General features: G+C 40.1%; 1 protein-coding gene across 1 annotated transcript in view; it reads right to left on the bottom strand.

Annotated features, from left to right (window-relative positions):
• Positions 1 to 27797, bottom strand: part of ESR2 (estrogen receptor 2) — a gene marked incomplete at both ends in the record, with an annotated part of 46950 nt that overhangs the window by 3401 nt on the left and 15752 nt on the right. Inside the window, 4 exon segments of the mRNA XM_082840827.1 lie at positions 15980 to 16113; positions 20977 to 21030; positions 21970 to 22108; positions 24811 to 25110. Coding sequence (XP_082696953.1) covers positions 15980 to 16113; positions 20977 to 21030; positions 21970 to 22108; positions 24811 to 25110 — 627 coding nt within the window.

Genomic DNA, 27797 nt, shown 5'->3' with positions numbered 1-27797 from the left:
CCCATGGCAAATGACCTGCCCTCTCACTGCCCCCGCCTTCCACTCAACATGCCCTTGAGTGTCCAAAATGAAAAATGCAGACCATGTAGTGCCCTTAAATGAATTTCCAGCTCCTGGGGTAGAGTCCAAACCACGTGGTGCAGTGAACAGCGTACCAGGGCTCTCTCTGCTCTCTGCATCCTCAGCTCCCCGCACACCTCACCCTGAACACTGCTTTCAATTCCTTTAACAGGTGATGCCCTGAGCATACTGAGCTTTCTGCTTAGGAATGCTCTTCCTTCCCTCCCCTCCTCCACCCCATCTCCTCCTCTTCTCCACATCCCCTCCTCTTGCTTATCTACATCCATTCCTCCTTTAGATTCCAGCCTGGTTATGAACTTCCTTGTGGAAGCTTCCCTGACCTGACTTCCCTCTGGTTTGGGATCTCCTCTAAAGCTCCAAAGGTGCCCTGTGCTTCCCCAGCAGAGGGCAGCATGTTGTCCTACACGCTGGATGTCCTCATACACACGCTCTGACCCTCAGTGAGACTGGACGTAAGTACTGTGCAGGCACAGACCCTATTTGTTTGCCTTTATATACCCGTCACCTATTACAATGACTGGCATGGAGTAAGCACTCATAAATGGAAGAATTAGACTGAATTTACATAGGTTCAAATTTTTAGCCAAGCACACCATTATAAATTGAAATGATAAATAGGCATGTTGATGCATATTTTAGGTACATACATAGAAAATTATAAATCAAATGAAAGCTTAGAGAAAATTATTTTAAGCTTATTTTCCCTTAAAATTGACCCTGGCTGCATTAACAAGTACTTTCTTTAACTACCCTTTAGTCTATTCTGCTACATGAAATGTGCTCCATGTATTTCTACTGCCATAAAGAAATCATACATTTTTGGATTCTAAAAGGAGTCAAAATTACGTACCCGTACATATGTCAGTCTAAAGTGACAAAAAGTGAAAATATAAAAATATTTGGCTAGTATACAAATGTTCACAGCAATATTACTCATAATAGCCCAAAAGTAGAAACCACCTAAATGTCCACCAACTGATAAATGGATAAACAAAATGTATATCCATACAATGGAAGATTACTGAGCCATAAAAAGGAATGAAGCAAGGCAGAAATAGAGACACAGGTGTAGAGGACAAACGTATGGACACCAAGGAGGGAAAGGTGGGGGGGATGAACTGGGAGATTGGGATTGACATATATACACTAATGTATAAAATAGATAACTAATGAGAACCTGCTACATAGCACAGGGAACTCCACTTCGCTATACAGTAGAAACTAACACAACATTGTAAAACAACTATACCCCAATAAAAAAAAAAATTAAAAAAAAAAAGCAGAATGCCAAAAAAAAAAGGAATGAAGTCCTGACACATGCTACAACTTGGATGAAACATCATGCTAAGTGAAAGAAGCCAGCCACAAAGGTCTACATTTTTATGATTCCATTTATATGAACTGTCCAAAATGGGCAAATCGATACAGACAGAAAGTAGATTAGTGGTTGCCCAGGACTATAGGTGGGACAGAGATTGGACAGTGACAGCTAGATTGGGGAGTACAGGATTTCTTTTAGGGTGATGAAAAATGTTCTAAAATTGGTTTTGATGATGGCTGCACAAGTCTATGGATATACTAAAAACCACTGAATTGTACACTTTAAATGGGTGAATTGAATGGCATATGAATATCACAATAAAGCTTTAATTTTAAAAAGTAATAAAGTGAATCTTCAGAACCAAAATTGCGGTAACACAAAAGCTCCTCAGTACCTCCTTACGTCTGATCAAGGCTCCCCTCAGATAACCTGTGTTGGCTATTGGGTCACCTTCTTCATAAACGAGCGGTCACTGCCAAGGGTGAGCCCTGGATCTTCTGCAGGCTGTGGGGTCAGCACAGCTCCATACAGGGCTCAGGGTCCATCACTGATGAGGGGTTTGGGGATAGGGGTCACTGTGGTTCTGTAAAGGCACGTGCTGTATCAATTTTACATATGGGGAAAGATTTTACGTACAAAAAGATTAACCTATATAAAATCATCCTGGGAAGGAACTGGGCTGTAGAATACCCGTTTGGCTGCCTGCCTCTCTTTTCAGTCAGCAGTGCTGTGTCTGCACTTTGGGCATTCACATACCCTCTTGCTCATCAGACACGTAGGTACAGGGTAATCGCTAAGTGGCAGGCCCCAGGAGGGGCAAGAGACAAGACACAAAGCCCCCAGGATGCTCACTGCCCAGACACACAGGAAACGGTAAGGATTAACTCCTTCCAGCCCCCAAGAGTTAAGAACATCAGATTTTCTTTTAGAACCAAATTAAATGACTTTTCCTAAAACTAAAGAAATACAGTAAAAATGTCAAGATCTTGGCACACCACCACACACATACCAAAGAAAGTAAAATAAAATCAAGGACACAATTTACTTTCCTCTTTATCGCCTGGGAACAGCTGTGTCCTCCTTTCACCAGCCCACCTGATGACATTCTGAGCAGCACATGGGGAGAGATGGGCAACCCCCCAACATCTGCCACATCCTAAGGGTTCAAAGGATGAAGATATAAGCTCGTCTCAACTGAGAGCAAATAAATCAGAAGAGATAAAGTGTTTAATAAAAATTCCAGAATACTAACCAAAGGAAAACTGTTCTGGCTTTTGGGAGGTGTATGTGGGGTTTCATTTGCCTGTTTGCTTTGAGGAAAGAACCTCTAGCTATGACCATCCCCTTTATCACCACCTCCTAACCCAGCACCATAAGAACAGACTGATGTTGGAAAGGTGTTGGTGACATGGACCCAGGAGGCTGATGCCTACAATGCTTTGCCCCCATGTTCTCCATCAACAGGAAAGCACTCATCTGGCCTCTTCAGCATCCTTCTGTGTGTCCTTTTGTATCTTGGCCTTCTCCACCCACCCACATCATGGGAACCCTCCCCATAAACTCAGAGTGAACCAGGGCTTGAGTTGATATCTCTTAATAATTTTCTTCATGTGAAATAGGCTTACCTGGTTCTAACTATTTCTTTCATTTAATGAAAAGTTTCATCCATATGAAAACTTTGTAATGAAAAGTCACAAAAGTTTGCAAAGCCCTAAAATTATTTGGATGCATAGATCTTATTCCTAATTTTAAATATTTTAAAAGACTAATTATTTGCAGATTGATTCCACTCTGTTTCCTAGATTCAGTAGCCTCTAATTCTATCCAAGGGAGGACTTCCCTAGTCTCCAGGTTTCTGGGTGACAAGATGGCTGGTCTCAGGACTCTTAATTTGGATATGCTGTTACATTAAGTATAACACTCACATAACACCCTAGAGTTTCTAAAACACTTTAACAAATATTGTAATAGGTTGTGTTAAATGCAACATTTTCTGTTGTCTCTGAGTTTCAGGAGCCATATCAAAGACTGAGTATATATAATAGAGTAATACGAGGCACCCTCACATCTTACCTATGCACCGCGGAAGAGGATTTGCTGAGAGGGAAGTTCGGATGGTGCTGCCCTCACCCCATCTCTCCCCAACAGAGAGGAACATGCTCTTCTAAGCCTGGTAAGGATCAGAGCCCTCATTAACTGTACGAGTGTATATCCCTATTCTGGACCAAAAGCATTGTATCTAGTTCATTACTGCTAAGATTTTTATTAGGATCAAGTTGAATTTACAGACCATCTGTGGGGAAGAGTGACATCTTAACATACTGAATCTTTTAACCCATTAACATCTCTCTCCATTTATTTAGGATTTCTTATTTCTGTCAGCAATGTTTTGCAGTTTTCAATGTGTGGTCTCACATGTTTTGTCAAATTTAACCTAAGGTTTCACAATTTTTTTTTTTTTTTTTGCGGTACGCGGGCCTCTCACTGCTGTGGCCTCTCCCATTGCGGAGCACAGGCTCCGGACGCGCAGGCTCAGCGGCCATGGCTCACGGGCCCAGCCGCTCCGCGGCATGCGGGATCTTCCTGGACCAGGGCACGAACCCGCGTCCTCTGCATCGGCAGGCAGACTCTCAACCACTGCGCCACCAGGGAAGCCCAAGGTTTCACAATTTTTGATGCTATTGTAAATAGTATTGATTTTTTTATTTCAATTACCAATTATTCATTCCTACCATATAGAAATAAAATTATTTTTTATATATTTCCCTTATATCCCACAATCTGGGTAAACTCTCTTTTTTGTAGACTCTGAGTTTTCTACACAGATTATCACATTTTTCAAATAAAAAGTTTTACTTCTACCTTTATAATCTGGATGGATGTCTTTTATTCTCTTTTCTTGACTTATGACACTAAAACTTCCAGTAAAACAGTGAATAAAATTCATGAGAGTGGACATACTTGTCTTATTCCTGATAACAAGCAAGTATACCATTAGCTGTAGATTATTCATTAATGCCCCTGACTAGGTTAAGGAAGTTTCCTTCCGTTACTAGTTTGTTGAGAGTTTTTAGAAGGAATGGGCATTCGATTTTGTCAAATGCTTTTTCTGCACATATTGGAATAATCATACGGTTTTTCATTATTATTCTGTTAATATGGTAAATTATGTTGATTTTCTTTTTTTAATGAATATGACATGATTTTATTTTTCTCATTTATTTATTGAATTAAAAAAATATATTGAATAAATATTGCATCGGGTCTTAGTTGCAGCATGTGGAATATTTCATTGCGGCACGCAGGCTTCTCTCTAGTTGTGGCGCACAGGCTCCAGAGCACAGGGGCTCTGTAGTTTGTGGCACACCGGCTAGTTGAGGTGTGCAAGCCCAGTAGTTGTAGCGCTTGGGCTTAGTTGCCCTGTGGCATGTGGGATCTTAGTTCGCCGACCAGGGATCGAACCCGCGTCCGCTGCACTGGAAGGCGGATTCTTTACCACTGGCCCACCAGGGAAGTCCCTGTTGATTGATTTTCAAAAGTTAAAGAACCTTGTATTCCTGGGAAAATCACACTTGTTCACAATATATTATTGGATTCTATTTCTAAAAAACAAATTTGAGAATTTTTGCATCTGTATACATGAGAGATACTGGTCCGCTGTCTTCTTTTCTTCCAATATGTTGGTCTGGGTTTCCTATCAGAGTAATGAGTTGGAAAGTATTGCCAACTCCTCAGTTTTCTGCAATAATATGTATAAGCTTGGTATTACTTATTCCTTAAATGTTTGGTAGAATTCTTGCAGAAAAGCCATCTGGGCCTGAAGTTTTCTTTGTGGGAAAGTTTGTAACTACAAATTCAATGTCTTTGATAGATATATAGCTGTTCAGAATTTTTAAGTTTCTTTTTGATTGAGTTTCAGTAATTTGTATCTTTCAAAGAATTTGTCCATTTCATCTAATATTCAAGCGAATTGGCATAAAGTTATTTATAATATTACCTTATTATTCTTTTTAATATCTGCAGAAAAATAACGTCACCTATCCCACTACTGATACTGGTAACCTGTATCTTCTTTCCTTTTTTCTGATCAGTCTGGCCAGAGGCTCATCAATTTCATTGATCTCAAATAATCAGCTTTTGACTTTCTTGCTTTTCATCTACTATTTTCTTTTTTTCTGTTCCATTGTTTTCCACTCTATCCTTTATTATTTCTTTTCCTCTGCTTATTTGGGGTTTCATTTTCTCTTCTTTTCCTAAGTTTCCTTAAGGTTGAAAGCTGAGGTCCGTAATTTCAGACCTGGCTTTTTTAATTGAAATATAGTTGGCATACAATTCTAAGTCAGTTTCGGGTGTACTACATAGTGATTTGACATTTGCATACATTATGAAATGATCACCACAATAAGTCGAGTAACCATCTGTCTCCACACAAAGGTATTACAATATTTTTGACCATATTCCTAACATTATATATTACATCTCCATGGCTTATTTTATAACTGGAGTGTGTGTCTCTTTTTTTTTAAATTTTTATTTATGTATTTTTGGCTGCATTGGGTCTTCATCATTGCATGAGGGCTTTTCTCTAGTTGTGGTGCGTGGGCTTCTCATTGCGGTGGCTTCTCTTGTTGCGGAGCACAGGCTCTAGGAGCATGGGCTTTAGTAGTTGTGGCATGCAGGCTCAGTAGTTGTGGCTCATGGGCTCCAGAGCACAGGCTCAGTAGTTGTGACACACGGGCTTCTCATTGCAGTGGCTTCTCTTGTTGCGGAGCACAGGCTCTAGGAGCGTGGGCTTCAGTAGTTGTGGCATGCGGGCTCAGTAGTTGTGGCTCACGGGCTCTAGAGCGCAGGCTCAGTAGTTGTGGTGCATGGGCTTAGTTACTCCGTGGCATGTGGGATCTTCCCGGACCAGGGCTTGAACCCGTGTCCCCTGCATTGGCAGGCAAACTCTTAACCACTGCGCCACCAGGGAAGCCCTGGAGTTTGTATCTCTTAATTCCCTTCAGTTACTTCATGCACTCTCTCTCCCCTCCAGCAACCACCTGTTTGTTCTCTGTAGTTTGTTCTCTGTATTCATTAGTCTATTTTTGTTTTGTCTGTTTTGTTTTTTAAATTCCACAAATAAGTGAGATCATACAGTATTTGCCTTTCTCTGACTTACTTCACTTCACATAATACTCTTTAGATCCTTCCATGTTGTTGTAAATGGCAGGATTTCACTTTTTTTAATAGCTGAGTAATATTCCATTGTATGTGTGCATACATACATACACACACACACACACACACACATCCCACATCTTCTTTATTCACTCATCTATTGACAGACACTTAGGTTGCTTCCATATCTTGGCTATTGTAAATAATGCTGCAGTGAACATTGGTGTACATGTAAACCAGAATACACATTCTTTTCAAGTGCACATGGAACATTCTCCAGGATAGATCACATGCTAAGCTACAAAACAAGTCTTAATAAATTTAAGAATGTTAAAATCACATCAAGCATCTTTTCTGACTACAACAGTGTGAGACTAGAAATCAACTAGAAGAAAAAAACTGCGAAAAACACAAACACATAGCATACTACAAAAAAAAATCAGTGGGTCACTGAAGAAATCAAAGAGGAAATAAACATATACCTGGAGACAAATGAAAATGGAAACACATGATCTGAAATCTATGGGATGCAGCAAAAGCAGTTCTAGAGGGAAGTTTGTAGCAATACAAGCCTACCTCGAGAAAAATCTTGAGATATTCCTTTTATTGGAATATGGGCCTTGAATGCTATAAATTTCCCTCAAACTTTTTTTTTTTTTTTTTTTTTCAGTACGCGGGCCTCTCACTGTTGTGGCCTCTCCCATTGCGGAGCACAGGCTCCGGACGCGCAGGCTCCATGGCCATGGCTCACGGGCCCAGCCGCTCCGCGGCATGTGGGATCTTCCCAGAACGGGGCACGAACCCGTGTCCCCTGCATCAGCAGGCAGACTCTCAACCACTGCGCCACCAGGGAAGCCCTCAAACTATTTTTTTTAATTAATTTATTTATTTATCTTTGGCTGTGTTGGGTCTTTGTTGCTGTGCACGGGCTTTCTCTAGTTGCAGTGAGCTGGGGCCACTCTTTGTTGCGGTGCGCGGGCTTCTCACTGCAGTGGCCTCTCTTGTTGTGGAGCATGGGCTCTAGGCACACAGGTTACAGTAGTTGTGGCTTGCCGGCTCTAGAGTGCAGGCTCAGGAGTTGTGGCTCGCCAGCTCTAGAGTGCAGGCTCAGTAGTTGTGGCGCACAGGCTTAGCTGCTCCGCGGCATGTGGGATCCTCCCGGCCCAGGGCTTGAACCCGAGTCCCCTGCACTGGCAGGCGGATTCCCAACCACTGCACCACCAGGCAAGCCCTCCCTCAAGCTACTGCTTTAGCTGCAACCCCAACATTTTGCTGTGTTCTACTTTCATTTTCAGTTAGTTCAAAATGCTTTCTAATTTTAATTTTGATTATTTTTCTGGGATCCATGGATTATTTAGATATATGTTATTTGGTTTCCAAATGTTTGGAAATTCTCCAAGATCTTTCTAATATTGGTTTCTAATTTAGTTCCATCGTGTCAAAGAAAATAGTTTGTACGAATTAAATTCTTTTAAATGTATTCAGACTTGTTTCATGGTCCAGGATATAGTTTATCCTGGTAAATATTCAATGAATACTTGAAAAGAATGTGTCTTCTGCTGTTTTGGGGTTGAGGGTTTTTAATATGCCAATTAGGTAAAGTTGGCTGGCAGTGTTATTCAAGTCTTCTCTATATTTACTGATTTTCTGTCTACTTATTCTATCAATTATTGAGAGAGGCGTATTAAAATATCCCACTATAATAAGGGATTTGTCCATTTCTCCCTGCAGTTTTATCAGATTTTACTTCATAAGGTTTGAGGTTCTCTTATTTGGTGCATAAATGTTTAGGATTGTTATGTCTTCTTGACAAATTGACTCATTTATCATTATGAAATTACCTTCTTTATTCCTAGATATATTCTTTGCTCTAAAATTTACTTTTTCTGATATTAATGTAGCCACTCCAGCTTAATACTCTGTTCATTTTTTAAACCCTTTTTTCTTTCTATTCTTTTTTGATAGTTTCTATTGCTCTTGCTTAACAGGCACTATTGTTTCTTCTGCTATGCCTAATCAGACGTAAATCCATCAAAACATAGTTTTCACATTTAGAAATTTAATTTGTGTGAGTTTCATATTTTCCATGTCTCTCCTTAACCTGTTCATGCTTTCCTCTACTCCTTGGACATATGGAATATAGTTACAGTTACTGTTTTAATGCCCTTGTCTACTAAGTCTATCATCTGCATCACCTGGTGTCTTTTCCAATTATTGTCATTTTCCTCATAATAGGTCATATTTTCTGCTTCTTTCCATGCTTGCTAACATGTGATTGGTTTACCCTGTTAAGTGCTGGATATTCTTCCATTCCTTTAAATAGTCTTGAGCTTTATGCAGTTAAGATGCAGTTAAGTTACTTGGCAATAGTTTGATCCTTCAGACTTGCTTTTTAAGTTTCATTTGGTAGGAGCAGGGCAGCCTTTAGTCTAGGGCTTATGTTACCTCACTACTGAGGCAATACCTTTCTGAGTACTACAACCAACATCCAGTAGAGTAGAAGGTTTTTTCCCTGTGGCTGGTGAGAACGTGAACTATTCCTGGCCCTGTGTGAACTTCCAAGTGTTGTTCTGCCTGCTCCTTTCTGGTGGTTCTTTCCCTGCCCTCGGTTAGAATCATAAGCATGAAATTAATGCTCAGCTGAAGACCTGAAGGGGATCCTCTGCAGGTCTCTAAAGCCTCTCTGTCCGGCTCGTTCCTCTCCAGTTCTCTCCCCTGAAAATCCTAGCCTTCCCAAATTCACAACTCTGCTCCCTCATTTCAGGGAGACCACTGGTGTCTACCTGGGTTACTTCTCCCTGTATTGCAACCTGGAAACTGGCTCCGGGCAGTAAACTGGTCAAATGGATCACCTTGTGTCTATTCTCTTGGGAGTCACTGTCCAATGTCCAATGTCTGTTTTACATATTCTGTAGGGTTGTTTAAATTCAAGGTGGCTAAGTGGATTCTGTCCCTGTGTTTGTTTTCAAGTTAATGCTATAAATAATCAAAAAGAAAAAAGCCTGTAACTTGAGATGCTTAAAATCTAGCATGGAAAAGACTCACCTCTCCTGACAGTGGAAATTTTCCAACAGAAACAGAACCCCATTTTCCTAACAGCAACGCAGAACAGAATAAATTCATTTTGAATGCCGTTATGACTACCAAGCCAAAAAAATTTCTTAAGAAAAGATTTCTTAAATTGGGATTTACTGTAAACAAATCCTACTCACTTACTGTCCCAAGTGGTAATTACATCACATGCCTACCTCACCCTCTGTAATTCTCTCTACCTGGCAGTTCTGTCAGATGCTGCAGGAGGAATGCCGTAGCCTTAGGCTTTCCCATTTGCACAGATGTTTCTAGTTTCCCAACAACACAATATGATGTCCAGAGGCTAAAATGTGAGGAGCCTTGCCAAACATAAGGCTTTACACTGCAAAGTGGCGTAACAAGAAGCAAACTGCTTTCCAAGGAGCACTTTGCTGCACAGAAAAGAGTTCTAAATTATTTCTGCAAGTAAGAGAAGCCCCATAATCTGGCATTTGATGATCCTCCTGTACCACGGTGGGAATGAACTTTCCAGGGAAATCTTTCCTTTAACAAAGACAAATGACAACAAAAATCTGAGGTAATGTCTGTAGGTAAATTCAAAGAGAAGGTCAGAAAAAGTTGATTTTCTTCCACAGTTTCATATGTCCCACCTGGACATTTCCTATATGCACATCAACTTAATCACTGATGTAAGCTGGGCCCTCATATTATTTTATAGAAGGGGAATGGTAACAATAAATGTCAAGAAGGTGCCAGAAGCTCCGAAGCATTTAGGAGTCTTCTTGGCTTTCCCTACAATTTTCATTTGTCCAACAACTTACCATTTCTACTCACAAATGTCTGCTTTCTAGAACTGAGGTAGGGAGTGTACTGGGTGTGGGGGAAATGTCCTGTCAGGCAAGTAAGGCCAGATTGAGATCCAACCAGGAAGTACCCAAAGGTTGTCTTCAGGGTCTCTGAGTCTCACATGACCTTCAAATTCCTTCTTCATTCCCCCTCTCCTCTCCTTTAAGACCTAACTTCCTCCCCCCATGCCCACCTCCTGATCCAGCTATCTCCCGGACAGCTCTCCATGCTCTATACCAGGGTTACTCAAAGTATCATCTGTTACCAGTTCACAAAGAGAGAAGAAGATATTGAGGGTAAGCATTTGGAAACTTTTAGAGTAATTGATAGAGTAATTTTAAATCAGTTGAATGTAACAACAAAATACTAGGGCTTGTATGTTGCACTTTTCTTTTTCTAGTACTTTATTTTTATTTTACAAAAGTAACTATCTACATGAAAGGATATACCATGTTCTTGTATTAGAAGAATCAATATTGCCCAAATGACTATACTACCCAAGGCAATCTACAGATTCAATGTAATCTCTATCAAATTACCAATGGCATTTTTCACAGAACTAGAAAAAAAATTCTAAAGTTTAAACGGAAACACAAAAGACCCCAAATAGACAAAGCAATCCTGAGAAAGAAAATTGGAGCTGGAGGAAATCAGACTCCCTGACTTCAGACTATACTACAAAGCTACAATAATCAAAACAGTACGGTACTGGTACAAAAACAGAAATATAGATCTATGGAACAGGACAGAAAGCCCAGAAATAAATTCACACACCTGTGGTCAACTAATCTATGACAAAGGAGGCAAGAATATACAATGGAGAAAAGACAGCCTCTTCAATAAGTGGTGTTGGGAAAACTGGACAGCTACATGTAAAAAAATGAAATTAGAACACTCCCTAACACCATACACAAAAATAAACTCGAAATGCATCAAAGACCTAAATGTAAGGCCAACACTATGAAACTCTTAGAGGAAAACATAAGCAGAACACTCTTTGACATAAATCACAGCAATATCTTTTTTGATCCACCTCCTAGAGTAATGAAAATAAAAACAAAAATAAACATATGGACCTAATTAAACTTAAAAGCTTCCACACAGCAAAGGAAACCATAAACAAACAAAAAGACAACCCTCAGAATGGGAGAAAATATGTGCAAGCAACTGACTAGGGATTAATCTCCAAAATATACAAACAGCTCATGCAGCTCTATGTCAAAAAAACCAACAACCCAATCCAAAAATGGGCAGAAGATCTAAATAGATATTTCTCCAAAGAAGACATACAGATGGCCAAAAAGCACATGAAAAGATGCTCAACATCACTAATTATTAGAAAAATGCAAATCAAAATTACAATGAGGTATCACCTCACACCGGTCAGAATGGCCATCATCGAAAAGTCTACAAACAATAAATATTGGAGAGGGTGTGGAGAAAAGGAAACCCTCCTACACTGTTGGTGGGAATGTAAATTGGTACAACATTATGGAGGTTCCTTAAAAAACTAAAAATAGAACTACCATATGATCCAGCAGTCCCACTCTTGGGCATATATCTGGAGAAAACCATAATTTGAAAAGATACATGCACCCCAATGTTCATAGCAGCTCTATTTACAAAAGCCAAGACATGGAAGCAACCTAAATGTCCATCTACAGATGAATGGATAAAGATGTGGTATATATATACAATGGAATATTACTCAGCCATAAAAGAGTGAAAAATGCCATTTGCAGCAACATGGATGGACCCAGAGATTATCATGCTAAGTGAAGTAAGTCAGATGGAGAAAGACAAATATCATATGATATCGCTTACATGAGGAATCTAAAAAAATGATACAAATGAACTTATTTACAAAACAGAAATAGAGTCACAGATGTAGAAAACAAACTTATGGTTACCAGGGAGGAGGGGAGGAGGGATAAATTAGGAGATTGGGATTGACATATACACACTACTATATATAAAACAGATAAATAATAAGGACCTACTGTATAGCACAGGGAACTCTACTCAATACTCTGTAATGACCTATATGGGAAAAGAATCTAAAAAAAGAGTGAATAGGGACTTCCCTGGTGATCCAGGGGTTAAGACTCCGTGCTCCCAATGCAGGGGGCCCAGGTTTGATCCCTGGTCAGGGAACTAGATCCCGCATGCCGCAACAAAGATCCCACAAGCAGCAACGAAGATCCCCCATGCCGCAACTAAGACCCAGTGCAGACAAATAAATAAATAAATATTTAAATGTTAAAAAAATAAAAAGGAGTGGATATATGTATAACTGATTCACTTTGTTGTACAGCAGAAACTAACACAACACTGTAAATCAACTATACGCTAATAAAAATAAAAATAAAGTATCTATAACAATTTGGAAATTATAAAAGAAAAAGAAACCTGGTGCTTCACCATAGAGAGTTTGAGAAGCACTGCTCTATGTGTTTCCCTTTCATCAAAACCAGTGCCAATGCCCAAGAGCACCTATTAGAGAGGAAATGAATATAGACTGGAGGGGGAGAGGTCAGCTGCTCCCACATCAGGAGACAGCCTGCGACCCATGTGGCCACAGGTTCTGCATTGAGTTTTGGCTTCAGGAACTGCTGCTTAGTCTGATTTAAAATAAAGTAGCATAATACCATCTCACAGATTTCTGCTGTTTCAAACACTATGCTCTAAAATTGGATAAAATCTAGGTAATAAAGCCCCATACATTGCCCAAATGAAGTCTGTAGGTCATCACTTGAGAATTAAAACCTGGACATACATATTATTTGAGAAATAAAGAAAAAAAAACAAAAAACAATAACCTAAAGGCCCAACAAGAGTAAACAGCTAAGCAAAGCAATCAATACCTGGCACAGCAGCTGGATTGAATACCATCAGGTAGACAGCAAACTGAACAGGATGAAAACTACCCAGAAACTTAGAAATGTGTGCAAAATAATACGTCTCTATTAATTGTAGCAATGTTTATAATGGTAAAAAATATAGAAAACGTATATTAAACAAAGGCCCATCAATAGAGAAAAGGCTGAACGACATAGACAATGCCCTTGCTTCAAAGACTGAGTTAGATCTCTCCTCACTGTCCTGAAGGGATTTCACAGCACTCTGAAAAGGAAAAAAGCAAGATGCAAAGAAGTATTTGTATGTAGTGTCCCAAGTTTTTTAAATGGGGGAAAAAAGGTCTGTGTATATACCGGAGGTGAGGTATTATTTTAAATGATTATTAGAGGATGGAAGAAGGTATAAAGGCTACCCTCTGGTTGTTAAGATTAGCTACTTGGTGTCTGGGTGGAAGGATCAAGAAAAAATGGGATCAAAGCAAGCCTCCTTCAAAGTTTCCATAACTTTTAATACAAGATGCTATGCTGTTTATGTAAAACTTTATATATGAGCATATGTGTACATATCTATCTCTATCTCTCTATCAAGAGCTGTTAAAGAACAGTCACCGAAGATATGGTGGTTATCTAGGGCAGAGAGGGGGGATTCCTAGTGATTTTTATTTTCTTCTTTGTATGTTTTTCTTTTGTTTGAATGTTTACAATAACCAGGTATTATTTATATAATAAGAAAAAAACAACAAAGCTACAACATACATACATCTTAGATGCTTTCCTCATTTCCCGCCTCTAACCCATATATTTCCCTCAAGTCAGGTCCCTTCCTCCCAGGCCCCTCCACACCAACTTAGTTCTGGCTCTCATTTTTCCTAATAACTCCTGTTAGGCCCCTTGCCTCAGTCTCTCCCCTCTCCCGTCAGTCCTCCGCACGGAAGCCAGAGTGACCTTTCAAGAATGCCTATCTGGGGCTTCCCTGGTGGTGCAGTGGTTGAGAGTCCGCCTGCCAATGCAGGGGACACGGGTTCGTGCCCCGGTCCGGGAAGATCCCACATGCCACGGAGTGGCTGGGCCCGTGAGCCATGGCTGCTGGGCCTGCACGTCCGGAGCCTGTGCTCCGCAACAGGAGAGGCCACAACAGTGAGAGGCCCGCGTACCACAAAAAAAAAAAAAAGAATGCCTATCTGTCCATGATACTTCCCTGCCTGACCCTCTTCTAGGGCTGCTCAATGCCCCAGGCAACAATTCTCAACAGGAGTTACACTCAGTAATCTTCAACACTGCATTTTACAACCTTGTCCACCTCCCCCTGCTCTTCCACAGCATGACTTGCAGCTCCTGGCTTACCCCCGTCCTTTCATTCTTCCCTGCCTACCCCTCCCACCTGCCCATCAACTCATTCAACACCCAAACATCGTTCCCTTCTGCAATCACTTCAGCAGTTCTCCTCCTGTCTTCCCAGAGTACTCAGTGCTCTCTACACACTTTGTGATAGCACTGAGATCATTCTTTTTAGCGAATTTGTTTTCTCTCTCTCTCTATGAGCCATGGGAGGGCAGGAATACATATATCCTCAACGTCTTTAGTGAATGAATGAATGAAATGAATGAATAAATGAACTTGTAAAAGCAGAACCCAAAATAGTAAATATAAATGCATGTTAACCATGTAAAAGGTCCGTATAAACACTGAAAAGGGGCTGAAAGTCCAGTTATAAAATACATCAGTCATGGGGATATAATGTACAGCATGGTGACGATAGTTAATAATGCTGTATTGCATATTTGAAAGTTGCTAAGAAAGCAGATCTTAAAAGTTCTCATCACAAGAAAAAAGTTTTGTTAACTATGTATGGTGATGGGTGTTGACTTATTGTGATCATTTCTCAATATACACAAAATTCAAATCATCTGGGACTTCCCTGCTGGCGCAGTGGTTAAGAGCCCACCTGCCAATGCAGGGGACACGGGTTCGAGCCCTGGTCTGCAAAGATCCCACATGCCACAGAGCAACTAGGCCCGTGAGCCACAACGACTGAGCCTGCCCTCTAGAACCCATGAGCCACAACTACTGGAGCCCGTGTGCCACAACTACTGAAGCCTGCGTGCCTAGAGCCCGTGCTCCGCGGCAAGGGAAGCCACCACAATGAGAAGCTGCGCACCACAACAAAGAGTAGCCCTCGCTCGCTGCAACTAGAGAAAGCTCTCATGCAGCAACGAAGACCCAATGCAGCCAAAAATAAAGAAAGAAATAAAAATAAAGTTATAAAAAAATTCAAATCATTTATGTTGTATACCTGAAACTAATACAGTGTTATATGTCAATTACATCACAATGAAATAAACTAAAATGTCAAAAAAAGAAAAAAGGATGAGAGGTAAACATTTTGAAGTTCGTTTTTTCCTTTTCCAGTAGAGTGGTTTCAGCTACTTTTTAAATTACTACCAGTAATTCACCCAACGAATAATTTATATTCAAATTACCAAAAGTTAACTACAGTTTAAATGCCTATAAAATGAAACAGAAAAGTCCGAAAAAGCCATTTTCCCCTTTTTAAATAAAATACGAAATTCAGAAAAAGAAAAAAAAAAAAGAAAGAAACTCAGTACTCCTCAACACCATGCCAGCTCTAGAAACAGCATCTCTCCCCCATAAAACATGGCCCAGCTGTGTGGTTACTTACTGGAGTTGAGGAGGATCATGGCCTTGACACAGAGATATTCTTTGTGTTGGAGTTTTAACTCGCGAAACCTTGAAGTCGTTGCCAGGAGCATGTCAAAGATTTCCAGAATTCCTTCTACACATTTCCCTTCATCCCTACAAAAGTCCATTTAGAAATGTAAGGAACATACAGCTTCCGGTAACCATCGAAAGCAATAAGGAGTATTTTCTTTTTAATCTCAAGTTTCATCTTGTACACCCTTTAACTATAACAAGATAGTAATGAGACCACACCCAGAAATGTGAAATTACTAGAATTATTTTTATATAAGGAAGACAGGGCATTTCCTAGAAGTCCATAAAGCAAACATTTGAATATATACTCTTTAGGCAACAGTGTGCACTGGAAGTACATTTTCCTCCTACCTATTCACCAAATGTTTTCTTAAAGGAATACCATTTCTGTTCATTATTTTTGATCTAAACTCTGTCAGCCAACCAGCCCTCAATATGACACATATTACTAAAATGATACAGTCCATGTTCTCATCAAAAAACTCTGAAGTATTAATGAGGAAAGACTGAACATTACAGAAGCAAATATCCCAAGAAGAAATATTACTTTATATCTAGGGCTTAACTCTCACATCCTGGTGGTCAACTAGAAACTGGTGGGGAAACTAAGAGACATTTAAATGCAGTTTGAAGAAAAGCTAATATGACATACAAAGAAATCACAATTACAGAAGATGGATTAGAATCAGGAAAGGAAGGTAGAAATGGAGACATGGTAATTTTGATGTGCCAAAGATTATTTTTAAGCAAAAGTTTTAGACAAACTTTGGACTATGTAATCGAGATTCTTTTGAGCACTCCTTACGGAAATGAATGTTTAAGCATACTTTTGAAGTAAATTACTTGAACTGTACCTAGAAAATACCAGCTTCAATTCACTCCAGCCAGACACACATTATTCCACCTCACTGCTCCCAAAACAACTTCCATTATCATCAGTCATAGAGCTACTGGAAGTCCTTGACAAGCAAGCAGTTAAATGATTTCACCACGAAACATTCATTTGCTTCTAAAAGCCTGCAGTACACAGCAAAGGGCAGCTATGGTGGCCATGAGTTTCTGCAAGTTTCATTTTCAGTCTCCGTAGCAGCCCCTGAAGGGGACCTGAGATCTTCAAAGAACACTGGCTGGTCCCTCCTCCTTCTCCCAACCCCAAGCCAGGACATTTCCAGTGATGGTAGTAGTTGGAGAAAGGGCCTCTGTAGAGTTCAAATGAACTGGCACCAGTGGGTACTACCAATCCTGCTAAAGCCTTTCCTATTTGGTGCTATGCTTGGATGCCCGCTTACCAGGATCCTGAAGTCCACAGCGTTCACACCCCCGCAAGCTCACTACACAAAGCTACAAGTATGCAAACTGCGCACACTGGCAAACAAGCGCGGTAACTTTGGAAACCAGTTTAGACTTCCTGAAAGTGCACAGGTTAAGTGATAAAATGTCAGTGCCCCCTAGAAGTCACTCCTAAGGGAAAGGCCACTTTGGAGAATCAGAGCCCTGGGCAAAGGGTGCCAAAATCTATAGGAAAGGCCCAGCCCTCCATATGCCATCCGCCCACCTCCCCTGCTCTGGGCTTTCCCAGGCAGCCTGCTGCTAATGTCCAGTAAGGACATGCATGCCCTGCACATAGCAGAGGCACAAGAAATACTTATTCACTTATTCACTTGAATGCCCCTCAAGCCAATCATCAAATCACTCAGCCTAGGACAATTAATTATTAGAAACTGTAATTGGTGGGTTTAAGGACATCTGATACTGAGAAAAGCTAGTTTTAAAATATCTCTGGGGGCAAAAACAAAAAATCCAACAAGTCCTGCATTGACAATTTAATAGTTTGGCTCTTTACTCTTTTGTGAGACTCAGAGGTGGGGTCACGGGCACATGTGTGCATGCACACACACACACACAGGCACGCACACACACACACCTCCCCAAGTAGTACGATAAGGGGACTCATTTGAAATCAATCCTATTTTGCAGAAGCTGCCACCTGTGCCTAAAAACACATCTCTAAATACTGAAGTTAGCACCATTTCCTCATCGAAATACATACCATTTAAAATGTAAATTCATATTTCAAAAATGGAGGTAGAGGGACTTCCCTGGTGGTCCAGTGGGTAAGACAGGGGGCCTGGATTCCATCCCTGGTCAGGGGAACTAGATCTCACGTGCCACAACTAAGAGTCTGCATGCCGCAACTAAGACCCGGTGCAGCCAAAATAAATAACTAAATTTTTTTTTTTTAATGGAGGTAGAGTTTATATTTCAGGGTATCTTAGGCCTTGATAAATGCTGCAGCTCAAAGTAATCAGAACATATGTACCGCATGGAAAAAGTGAATTTCTCAACCAGTTGTAAAGAGCAAGGTCTGATTGCTTTCTCCAGCAGGTGTGAGAGCCAACCATCTCATTCAAGGGGTGGCAAGGTTACAATATTTTTATTCACTTCACAGGATGTAGAAAACAAATACATTTCTAGAAAATAAATGAGAAATATAGGGGCAATAAGGTACAATATCTTATAAAGGACACCCTAATAGAGTTCTACTTTAAAATGAGTTATACAGAACAGAGTGAGGAAGGACTTTACAATCAATGAGACCTATTTCATTTATTCTGTAAGTAACTATGATTGACACTGAATTACGAGTAAGAAATTAAGACAGGTTTAAAAGATCTGAATTCAACCTAGTGGGTATATGATTTGGATGTTAAAATACTGAAACAATATATCAATCAAACCAAACTACTCATGGAAATTTACTTTGACACTCCATTTCCCCAAAAACCAGTGCTAAATAAAAATAAAAGTAGTAGTTCCATGTGGACTATCTTATATTTGATAACCACTCCCTTTATAAAAGAAAAATATTCTGTTTGATACCAAGGACAACGTGTTGAAAGAGTGGGCTTCCCTTTGGGGTTCACTGTTTTGTACTGGCATATATATATCCGCTGGCAGCACACATGTGGCTAATAGACCACAGTTTGTCTGTCTTTGTGTGGGTGGCAATAGGGTTGGGAGAGCTTAGCACATGGGAAGGACTTAAATATTGAACTCAGGTGAAATGATCTGAGTACAAAAGGGAAATACAAATTCAGAAGTGAAAATTCTGTCAGTCTCTTGAAGAAAGTTCAATATACAAATACCTGAGGTGAATGCAAACTCAGTACATTTACACTTGTGAGTCCACAGAACTCCATAAACATCCACTTCCTCTGACTTTTTAATAACATTTGACAGTTTCCTATTGATGCTAAGGACACATAATGTCTTAGCATATATGATTTTCTGAGCAAGTAGAAGTTCAGATTCTGTGGTAGATCTTCACATGAATTGGGATTCTAGTGATTACTAAAAGAACTACCTTGTTAGAAATAAGCTGAGATACCCGGATTTTCCTCTCATCCTCAGTAGGTTCAAGTTTTCTCGCTGCAGAAGCCTCAACAAGAATAAAGGGAAACAAATTATAGTCTCAGTCTCCACAAAGAAATAGGCTAATTTAATTGTATTCACTGCTTACATGGTCATACCACCACTTAAAGGAACTCTGACAGGACAATCTACCAAAAGACAATTATTTTCATGTAGTGTGAAAATTATTTATTCACGTTGCAAAAAAGATTCACAATAGAACACTTTTATGGTGCACGATCCCTGACTTTTGGAATAAGTCACATTTTGAACATTTTTGAATAAGCAGCTCCTCCAGAAACATACCCATTACATTAAAATGTATTTATCTGTATAACAGATGCACTAAGAGTCTCGGAATTGAAATTCTATACTTTACAGAGTGCTCAAATCAAGTAGGGACTGCAACAAAAAATAACCACTAGTAGGCACTCCAAAAAAATGCCTGTTCAATGTGAATGCATTTACAATTCCTAAGAACTCCTCTTTCATCCTCAAATATACTCAATTTCTATGTTGTAAAAAAAATAACACATCCAAATATTTATAAAGTAATGTGAGTCTATTAAAATAACATATAAGAAAAATTACTTTTTTTTCTTCTATTACTTAACCAACAGGTAAGCCTAAAATTTATCTGGGATTGGTGTCAATTTACAGTAATTTATATACACATGGGAGTTAAAGAACCCGCACAAAGAGGTAAGTTAGTTGTACTAAAAACCAGGAATGAAATAGTCACTGAAAATAAACACTAAATGTGGCATCAATTTTAGAAATCAAGGCAAAAAATAAAATAACACAGTCCCAAAGTCTGCAAATTTATTGGTTCACCAAAGGATAGAACTTCTTCCTAGCACTAACTTCTAGGGAATTTTGTGTGTATATTTGTGTGTGTGTGTGCCTTTAAATGCCAAGTGGAATATAATGAGTGAATGAATAAGACTGATGGCTTGGCTGGGTGCTTGGCCTTGCAGCCTGCCTCGCAACATGGTACCCTGAGATGAGGAGGAGAAGGCTTCTGAGGTGCAGAGAGTGAAACAGAGTTGTTCTGAGATAAAAGAATAAAGTAGAAAGTTACTTTGCCTTTTGGCCTCCTCCTCTTTCCTCTTCCAGTTCTCTATCCCGCTGGGAGGCATGTACTGTTGTAGGTAAGAGTGTGAACTTCACAGCCAGCCCCTGTGCCCAGCTGCATCACTTGCTAACTGCAGGTAAGTTACCTACCTCCTGTTTCCATATCTGAAGGACAGGGATAATAATGGTGCTTACCCATAAAGGGCTGTTGTGAAGATGAAATGACTTAACACATATCAGTGCTTAAGATGGTGCCTGGAAGCCAATAAGTTAGCTATTTTGATTGCTGCTGAAGGGTCTGGGCTTCCAGAACCTCCCTCTGGGCTTGCTCCTAGTGGAGCCACAGTCCACGCTCCAGCTCTTCCCAACGGCCCTGTTCTCCACCAACACACCTCTGTTACTTAGAACAGTGTTGTCAATGCTGTCATCCATGACAACAGACAGAGTGGGTGCTAATTCCCTGGGCTATTACTTTTCATCTGAGTAAGATGTGCATGGGGATCTTCTGATGATCTAAAGAGGCAATGCCAAGGGGCAGATCCTTTCCATTCATAACACTAGGCATCCTTCTTTGTGCACAGAGTCAAATGTGACTGAATATTCAACACTAGCACTTTTTTCAATATAAGGAATGTGGAAATCAATTTCCATGGAGATTTTCAAACTGTTCAAATTTACCCCAAGAAAGCATTCTACTTTTCTCCTAAAAAGCCTGAGTGTTGTACATTCCAGCTTTCTCTCCACGAACAGTTCACCTAAGTCAATTAAAAATTGGTTCCTTTTCTGCACCATCTTTAAAAGAAAACTAAATGCAACCAAGTTATCACATTAACACTATCGTTCCCCAGTTTCCGTTAACTTTCATCTGGTTTTAATAACCATTCGTTCCACGGCTATTGCCAAAAATGCTATATAGTACATGTAGTTAGAGTGAGTTAAAGCATGTTAAAATAAACTTGGTAGATTTGTAAGAATTTCATCACCTGTCCAAATAGCTGGAGATGTACAGGGTCCCTTCCAGTGGAAAAAACAGCAGGACAGCTTAAAATTATAACCTGAAAATGGAGTTTTTTAGTGCAGAAAAATCTAAGTTGACGTGTACACTTAGTGGCCATATACCCTGCAGGACACAGGCCCCTGTTGTGGTCTGGCCAGTGAATGCTGCCACACTGAAAGAATAGGTAAGAATGAGTCACAAGACACTTAATCACTGTGCCCATGCTCTTTTCATTCTAAGAAACGGTAAGAATGAGTCACAGGACACTTAATCATTGTGCCCATGCTCTCCTTCTTGGGTTCTTGACCCAGTGAAGGAACTCATGACATTATCCTCCTCTTACCTGCCCTCTCAGGAGTAAGGTTTTAATTGCAGAACCCAGGACTTTGTTCCCACTTCACTCAGCACCTCACTCAAACCAGTCAGAGAAGAAACACAAAGTATTTTTTTCTCACCTGTCCAGAACGAGGTCTGGAGCAAAGATGAGCTTGCCGGGGTGGTCGATGGAGCGCCACATCAGCCCCACCATGAGCACCTCCAACCAGCAGCTCTCCAAGAGCCGCACTTGGTCGTACAGGCTGAGCTCCACGAAGCCTGGGGAAAGCAAGAGGCTGTGAGCACACCCCACCCTCCTCCTCAGCTCCCCCGTTCCATAAAAACAGAAGAGCAATCATACAGGGCGGGGGGGGGAAAGTCAATATTTTAAAGACATTGCTAAATGCTGACAAGTGAGAAAATCTTGAACTCACAGTGAGTACTCACTATTTTCTAGTCTCAAACCCCTTCTAGAGAGAAATGTACTTCATTCAGAATTTCTAAAGGACTGTCACCTGGGCTTATACAGCTCCCCAGACAGATGCTAGGGAAGAACAGAAAGCTGGCCCTGACCTTTGCTGGTTATATCCTAATAATCCCTCCGCACTACTGAGAAAGACAGAGCTCAGCTGCCAGTCAGAGGGGCTGCCAATATGGCCCAGCCCATGACTGGGGCCAGGAGGAGTGGGGGGATGGGAGAGTGGGGGTGCGGATGGGAGGCTTGCAGAGAGAGCAGGGCCAACCCCTGCAGAAAGTCAGTGCTCCAGCTGAAAGAGTTTCTTCAATTGCTTAACATTTCCCATCTAGCGTTAGAATCATTCTTCTGAGTAGGTGTGCTGTCTCTAAGCTACTGTACGCTGAAGAGGATAGGTAACAACTGAAACAGGTCCCTAAGGGAGGTGAGCACTTCAGAAGCAGAGATCACCGGTGCTTCCTCCGTAAGCCACCGTAAGAGGAGGAGGCAGTATAATATAAGTATAGTAAATATAAACAAATGGCCTTGGAGTGCAATGCATTCTGCTTAGAACCCTGCTCGGCCTCATCCCAGCTAGTTACTTAATCTCCTATGAAGTCTTTGTTTCCTTACAGGAAAAATGGGGGCAACAAGGCCTATCTCTGAGAATTTCCGACAGCTAGGATCTCTCATCATCCTCATTTCACAGATGAGGAAACTATGGCACAGAGAACACACATGGTTCAAATCTTTGAACGATTATAACACAAATCTGCACAAAGGAGAATTTAATAGAGTAATGAATGGAAAGATGGATAAATCCTTTCCAAAGCCACATTCTACACTCAGTTCCAGTTCCTGATATGTGTACACGTTTCAATCTCACCCACAGTTATAGACAATAAGCCTACCCAAAGGAGATCAAGCTTTTCATACTTGTAGATATTCAGCAAAACCAAGGCTAGGTGATATTCCAATTTTTTTTGGTTTAGACAATGACTATATTAGCTGAGAAAGGGGGAAAAAAAATCCCACAGCTTCAGACTATGCCTAAGCTTTCTGAAAATTTTCCAAAATACCAGGCTTGAAGAGGGACTAATGCAGCTTAAGAGTTTGGTGTTAAAGAAGCTGCACAGCTCTCAGGAGTAATTAATTTCACCACTACTCTCCACGTGGGATCTTGAAAACTAGGCTTGGAGTACACGTAGAGCAAAAGCTAGAGGAAATTGCGTCAGTATTGTCTCCTATGGGAAAGAGCTGAGAATAAAACAGCATTCTGGCAAAGGTGAAGATGCTAGACTATCAAAACCAAAGTGGAAAACCCGGAAATTCTCAGAAAGCTCAGAAGCAAACAAATGACCCCTATGGATACTATTACCTGAGGCTCTTACACCCAGCTGCTCTGTCACCCAGCTTCATGCCCCCTTCTCAATCTTTAAAATGTGCTTAATGCAGTTGCTGACCTCCAGGCCATGGAAATTGTCCCTAGTGGCTTAGAACTTGGAGAGAGACCTCATTTCTTAGACAAATGTATAGACATACATGGAGAAGCCCTTCCAGGGGAATGGTGGGTTGCTGTCATTCTATGTTAGAATCCTTGATTCATTCTTTCAGAGAAACACCAATTCAAATAATAATTAGATGGTGACAATGCAGTATATGTTACAAACTGGTCTTGGAAAGTGGACACATTATAGGATGGAAAATGAATGTTCTAAATGACAATTTACGAATAACCAAGCCCATTTTTAAGTCTATCAAGTTAAAAAGCATTCCAGGTTTATTGATGATTCATGTTACTTCTACAGCTGATTTACTCTATTTATCCACATATATGTACATACTACTGATTCTTTCTCTATTGGAACAAAATTTTACAGTTCCTATTTAGCATCTGAGAAATGTTTCACTTTCATACTGGTCATACTGAGCCCCACCCCTCCCCCCAAGGTGAGAAGTCCACAGCCAAGAGATGGGTTAAGGTGGAGCCCAGATCCCTTCCTTTTTAGACCATGTTCCAGGTCCCAGGACCCTAGAATTTCCTGTCTAAATGGCCTCATATCCACTTCCAGAGCCTGGGTGGGTCTCTTCCCTGGGTCCTCTGTCCCAGACCAGATCTAGGCATGAGACGTGGCCAACAGGCTAGTGTCTGTAGGAGATGTGGACAGGTAGAATGGAGTGTGTGCAAGGTGGTGTGGGATGGATCCAGGAGTGGGAGAAGAAGGCAAGGAGTCAGGAAGAGAAGGGGTCCACCATATACAACTCTTTCTGCACTGCCATGTCTGGTACAGAACTCAGAGGAATTCAAGAATTCTAAACTGGAACCTGGTCTTCCAGGACGTGTTAAAGGCATACATGTCAAAATAGGAAGAAAGAACATATTTCTTTTAAAGGTTATAAATCAAGCTCTCAAACTGCTAAATACCCAAGACACAACGTGGACCTCCATTTTGTATTCTTGCCCCATAAATGTTAGAGGCGGCCCTTTCCACAAATAAATTTAAAGCTAAGACCCAGAAAGCCCTACCCGGAATTTTCTTGGCCCAGCCGATCATGTGCACCAGTTCCTTGTCAGCCAGCTTGGTCAGGGACATCATCATGGAGGCCTCGGTGAAGGGCGTGCTGGGGCGGCTCACGAGCACGTGGGGCGGCTCGGCCTCGAGGAGTGTGAGCACCAGCTGCTCTGGGCTCAGGGCACTCAGCAGCAGCTCCTTCACGCGGGTCGCGTGCCCGCCATTTTTCTGGGCTTTGCTCAGGCAGTGCAGCTGCTCATCAGAATTTCTCTGCCTTCGAACTACGCGGTACCCACACCTTTCTCTCCGGGAGCCTAAAGCAGAGAGCAGATGATAACACACTGCTTTCCCATCTCTTCTCCAACCCAGCAGTCAAGTTCCCCCAGTCGCCAGGGTAAAAATGAAGCAGTGATATCACTGGAAGACCTGAGTCTATTCACAGAATGTGCCTTAGAACAGGAGCCTGACTTTTATTTCTGGAGCCTGTGGGGCACGTACTAAAGATTATTATATTTGTGACTGACTGTACTGGCAAAATCAGTAATGACTTTTTAGGGACAATAGCCCAAATGATCTTTAGGTTTCCACTTCAAGGTCATCTATTCCATTTCTAAATCTAAATCCATTTCTCTTTTAAAGAGTGCTGGTATACCTCAGTTTCCAAACCATGAAATTAGAAATCTTCTTCAGGAAGAAGATAAGGAAAAGTTAGGAACTGATTATAAATAATGCACTTTTAATAATACATCCTTAAATTCTTTTGCGTGTGTGTGTGTCTGTGTATTCTTTTTACAGACTTAACACAAATAAGTTTATTTCAAACAATAAAGTAATTGAAAAAATCTGGAAAATATAGACGATCACAAATTTTGGCTTAAAGTCAGTTTTCTTTTAATGCTTTTATACTTTTCCATATTTTGTATACAACTTTAGGACATACATAGTGTATGTATATATGTGTGTATATATATAATTGTATAACCTCCCTTTTTTATTAAAAATGTATCATTTTATAACAATTAAAAAATCTGTATAGCATTCTGTTCTATGAGTATAGCACCACTTATTTAAAGTGTCCCCTGTTGATGGAACTCTAGGTTGGTTCCAATTTCTTTGCTACTATATTACACATTACAATGAAAATGCATCTTTGTACCTGTATCCAATTACTCCCTTATAATAAACAGAAAGAAGTCAAGTTGCTGAACCAAGTTGCTCGTTTAAATTAAAATTTAAAATTTTGATACATATTGATAGATTGCCCTTCAAAACTACTTTAAAATTTATAATCTAAATAATACTTTAAGGGCTACCTATTTTCTTATAACACCATTGGACATTAAAAATCATTTTTAATCTTTGCTAATCTGGCAAGTGACTAAACAGTCTCATTTTACTTTGTATTTTTTCAATTACTAGCAAGGTTGACTAAAATGTTTGCCCTTCATTTTCTCTTACTTGTATATTGCGTATTTGCTTCTTTTGCTCTTTATCTCCTTAATTACCTACAAAGGCTCTTTATATAGGAATGATAACTTTTGTTGTATTCAATATTTGTCTTAGCTGTTAATATATCTTTTAACTCTGCTCATGGTGTCTTCTGTCATAAGAAGATTTAGTACATAGTCACATCTGCCTTTTTGTTTCACATAAAGATTACACAAATATTCTCCTATATCTTTTTTAAACACTTTTGTGGTTCAAACCTATTTGAAATTTTATGTATGCTTCTATTATGTCATATTGATATTTCATGTTATGTTTTTCCAAATGGATGTACAACTTTCCACATACCATTTATTAAATAAGCTTTTCCCATTGATTTTTATAAAATGCCTTGTCATTTAATAAATAATTGTGTATAAAAGTATCTTCTTCCAGATTTTCTACACTTTTTCATAGATCTATTTTTCTATTCCTGTGCTGGTACCAAAACGTTTCAGTTACTGTAAGTTTATATAGCAGAACACAATGGGATAATGTCTTTAAGAAAGAAGTTTTCAGGCTTCCCTGGTGGCTCAGTGGTTAAGAATCCACCTGCCAATGCAGGGGACATGGGCTCAAGTCCTAGTCCAGGAAGATCCCACGTGCCGCAGAGCAACTAAGCCCGTGTGCCACAACTACTGGGCCTGCACTCTAGAGCCCATGAGCCACAACTACCGATGCCTGTGAGCCACAACTACTGACCCCGTTAGCCACAACTACTGAAGCCCATGTGCCTAGAGCCCATGCTCCACAACAAGAGAAGCCACCAAAATGAGAAGCCCGCACAGCGCAACAAAGAGTAGCCCCCGCTCGCCACAACTAGAGAAAGCCCGCGCGCGGCAACAAAGACCCAACTAGCCAAAAATAAATTACTTAAAATAAATAAATTTTTAAAAAAAAGAAAGAAGCTTTCAATTCAGAATTATATTCCCAGCTAACCTATCATTCAAGAGTGAGGATAAATTAAAGGTATTTTCAGTTTAAAAAGATTGGGAACATATATCACTCACAGCCCCTTTGAAATAAATACTATGTTCTTTGGGATGGAGAAAAATGAACCTGAAGGAAGCAAAGAAAGTCAAGAAGCAGTGGTAAGAAACTAAACTGGTAAATATGTGAGTAAATCTGAAAAACACTGAATAAAATAATAATAATTTTTCGAGGTACAGAAACAAGGTAGAACCAAAATACCAGACAATAATATATAAGATGAGAGAGGAATAATTTTGACTAGAACATTCGAAAAATTTTTATTTAGGAAGAGAGATATCTATTAGAGTGGCTTGATTCTAAAATTAATCCGGAATGCATGCTAAAAATAGAAATAGTGTCACTAAAAGAATTAAAACAGAATGTATGATTTCCAAACTGGCAGAAGAGAAAAAAGAAACCAGGAAAATATGATCAACTCCAAAAAGGAAAAAAAGTAGAAAATATGTGATTTTTTTAAAAAGCACAAAATATGATGATAGAAATGAACCCAAATACTAATGATCACAATAAACATAAACAGACT

Source organism: Leucopleurus acutus, assembly GCF_964270905.1.
Source record: "Leucopleurus acutus genome assembly, chromosome: 1".
NCBI lineage: Eukaryota > Metazoa > Chordata > Mammalia > Artiodactyla > Delphinidae > Leucopleurus > Leucopleurus acutus.
The sequence above is the reverse complement of the archived record's forward strand: the minus strand, read 5'-3'. Positions and strand labels throughout refer to the sequence as shown.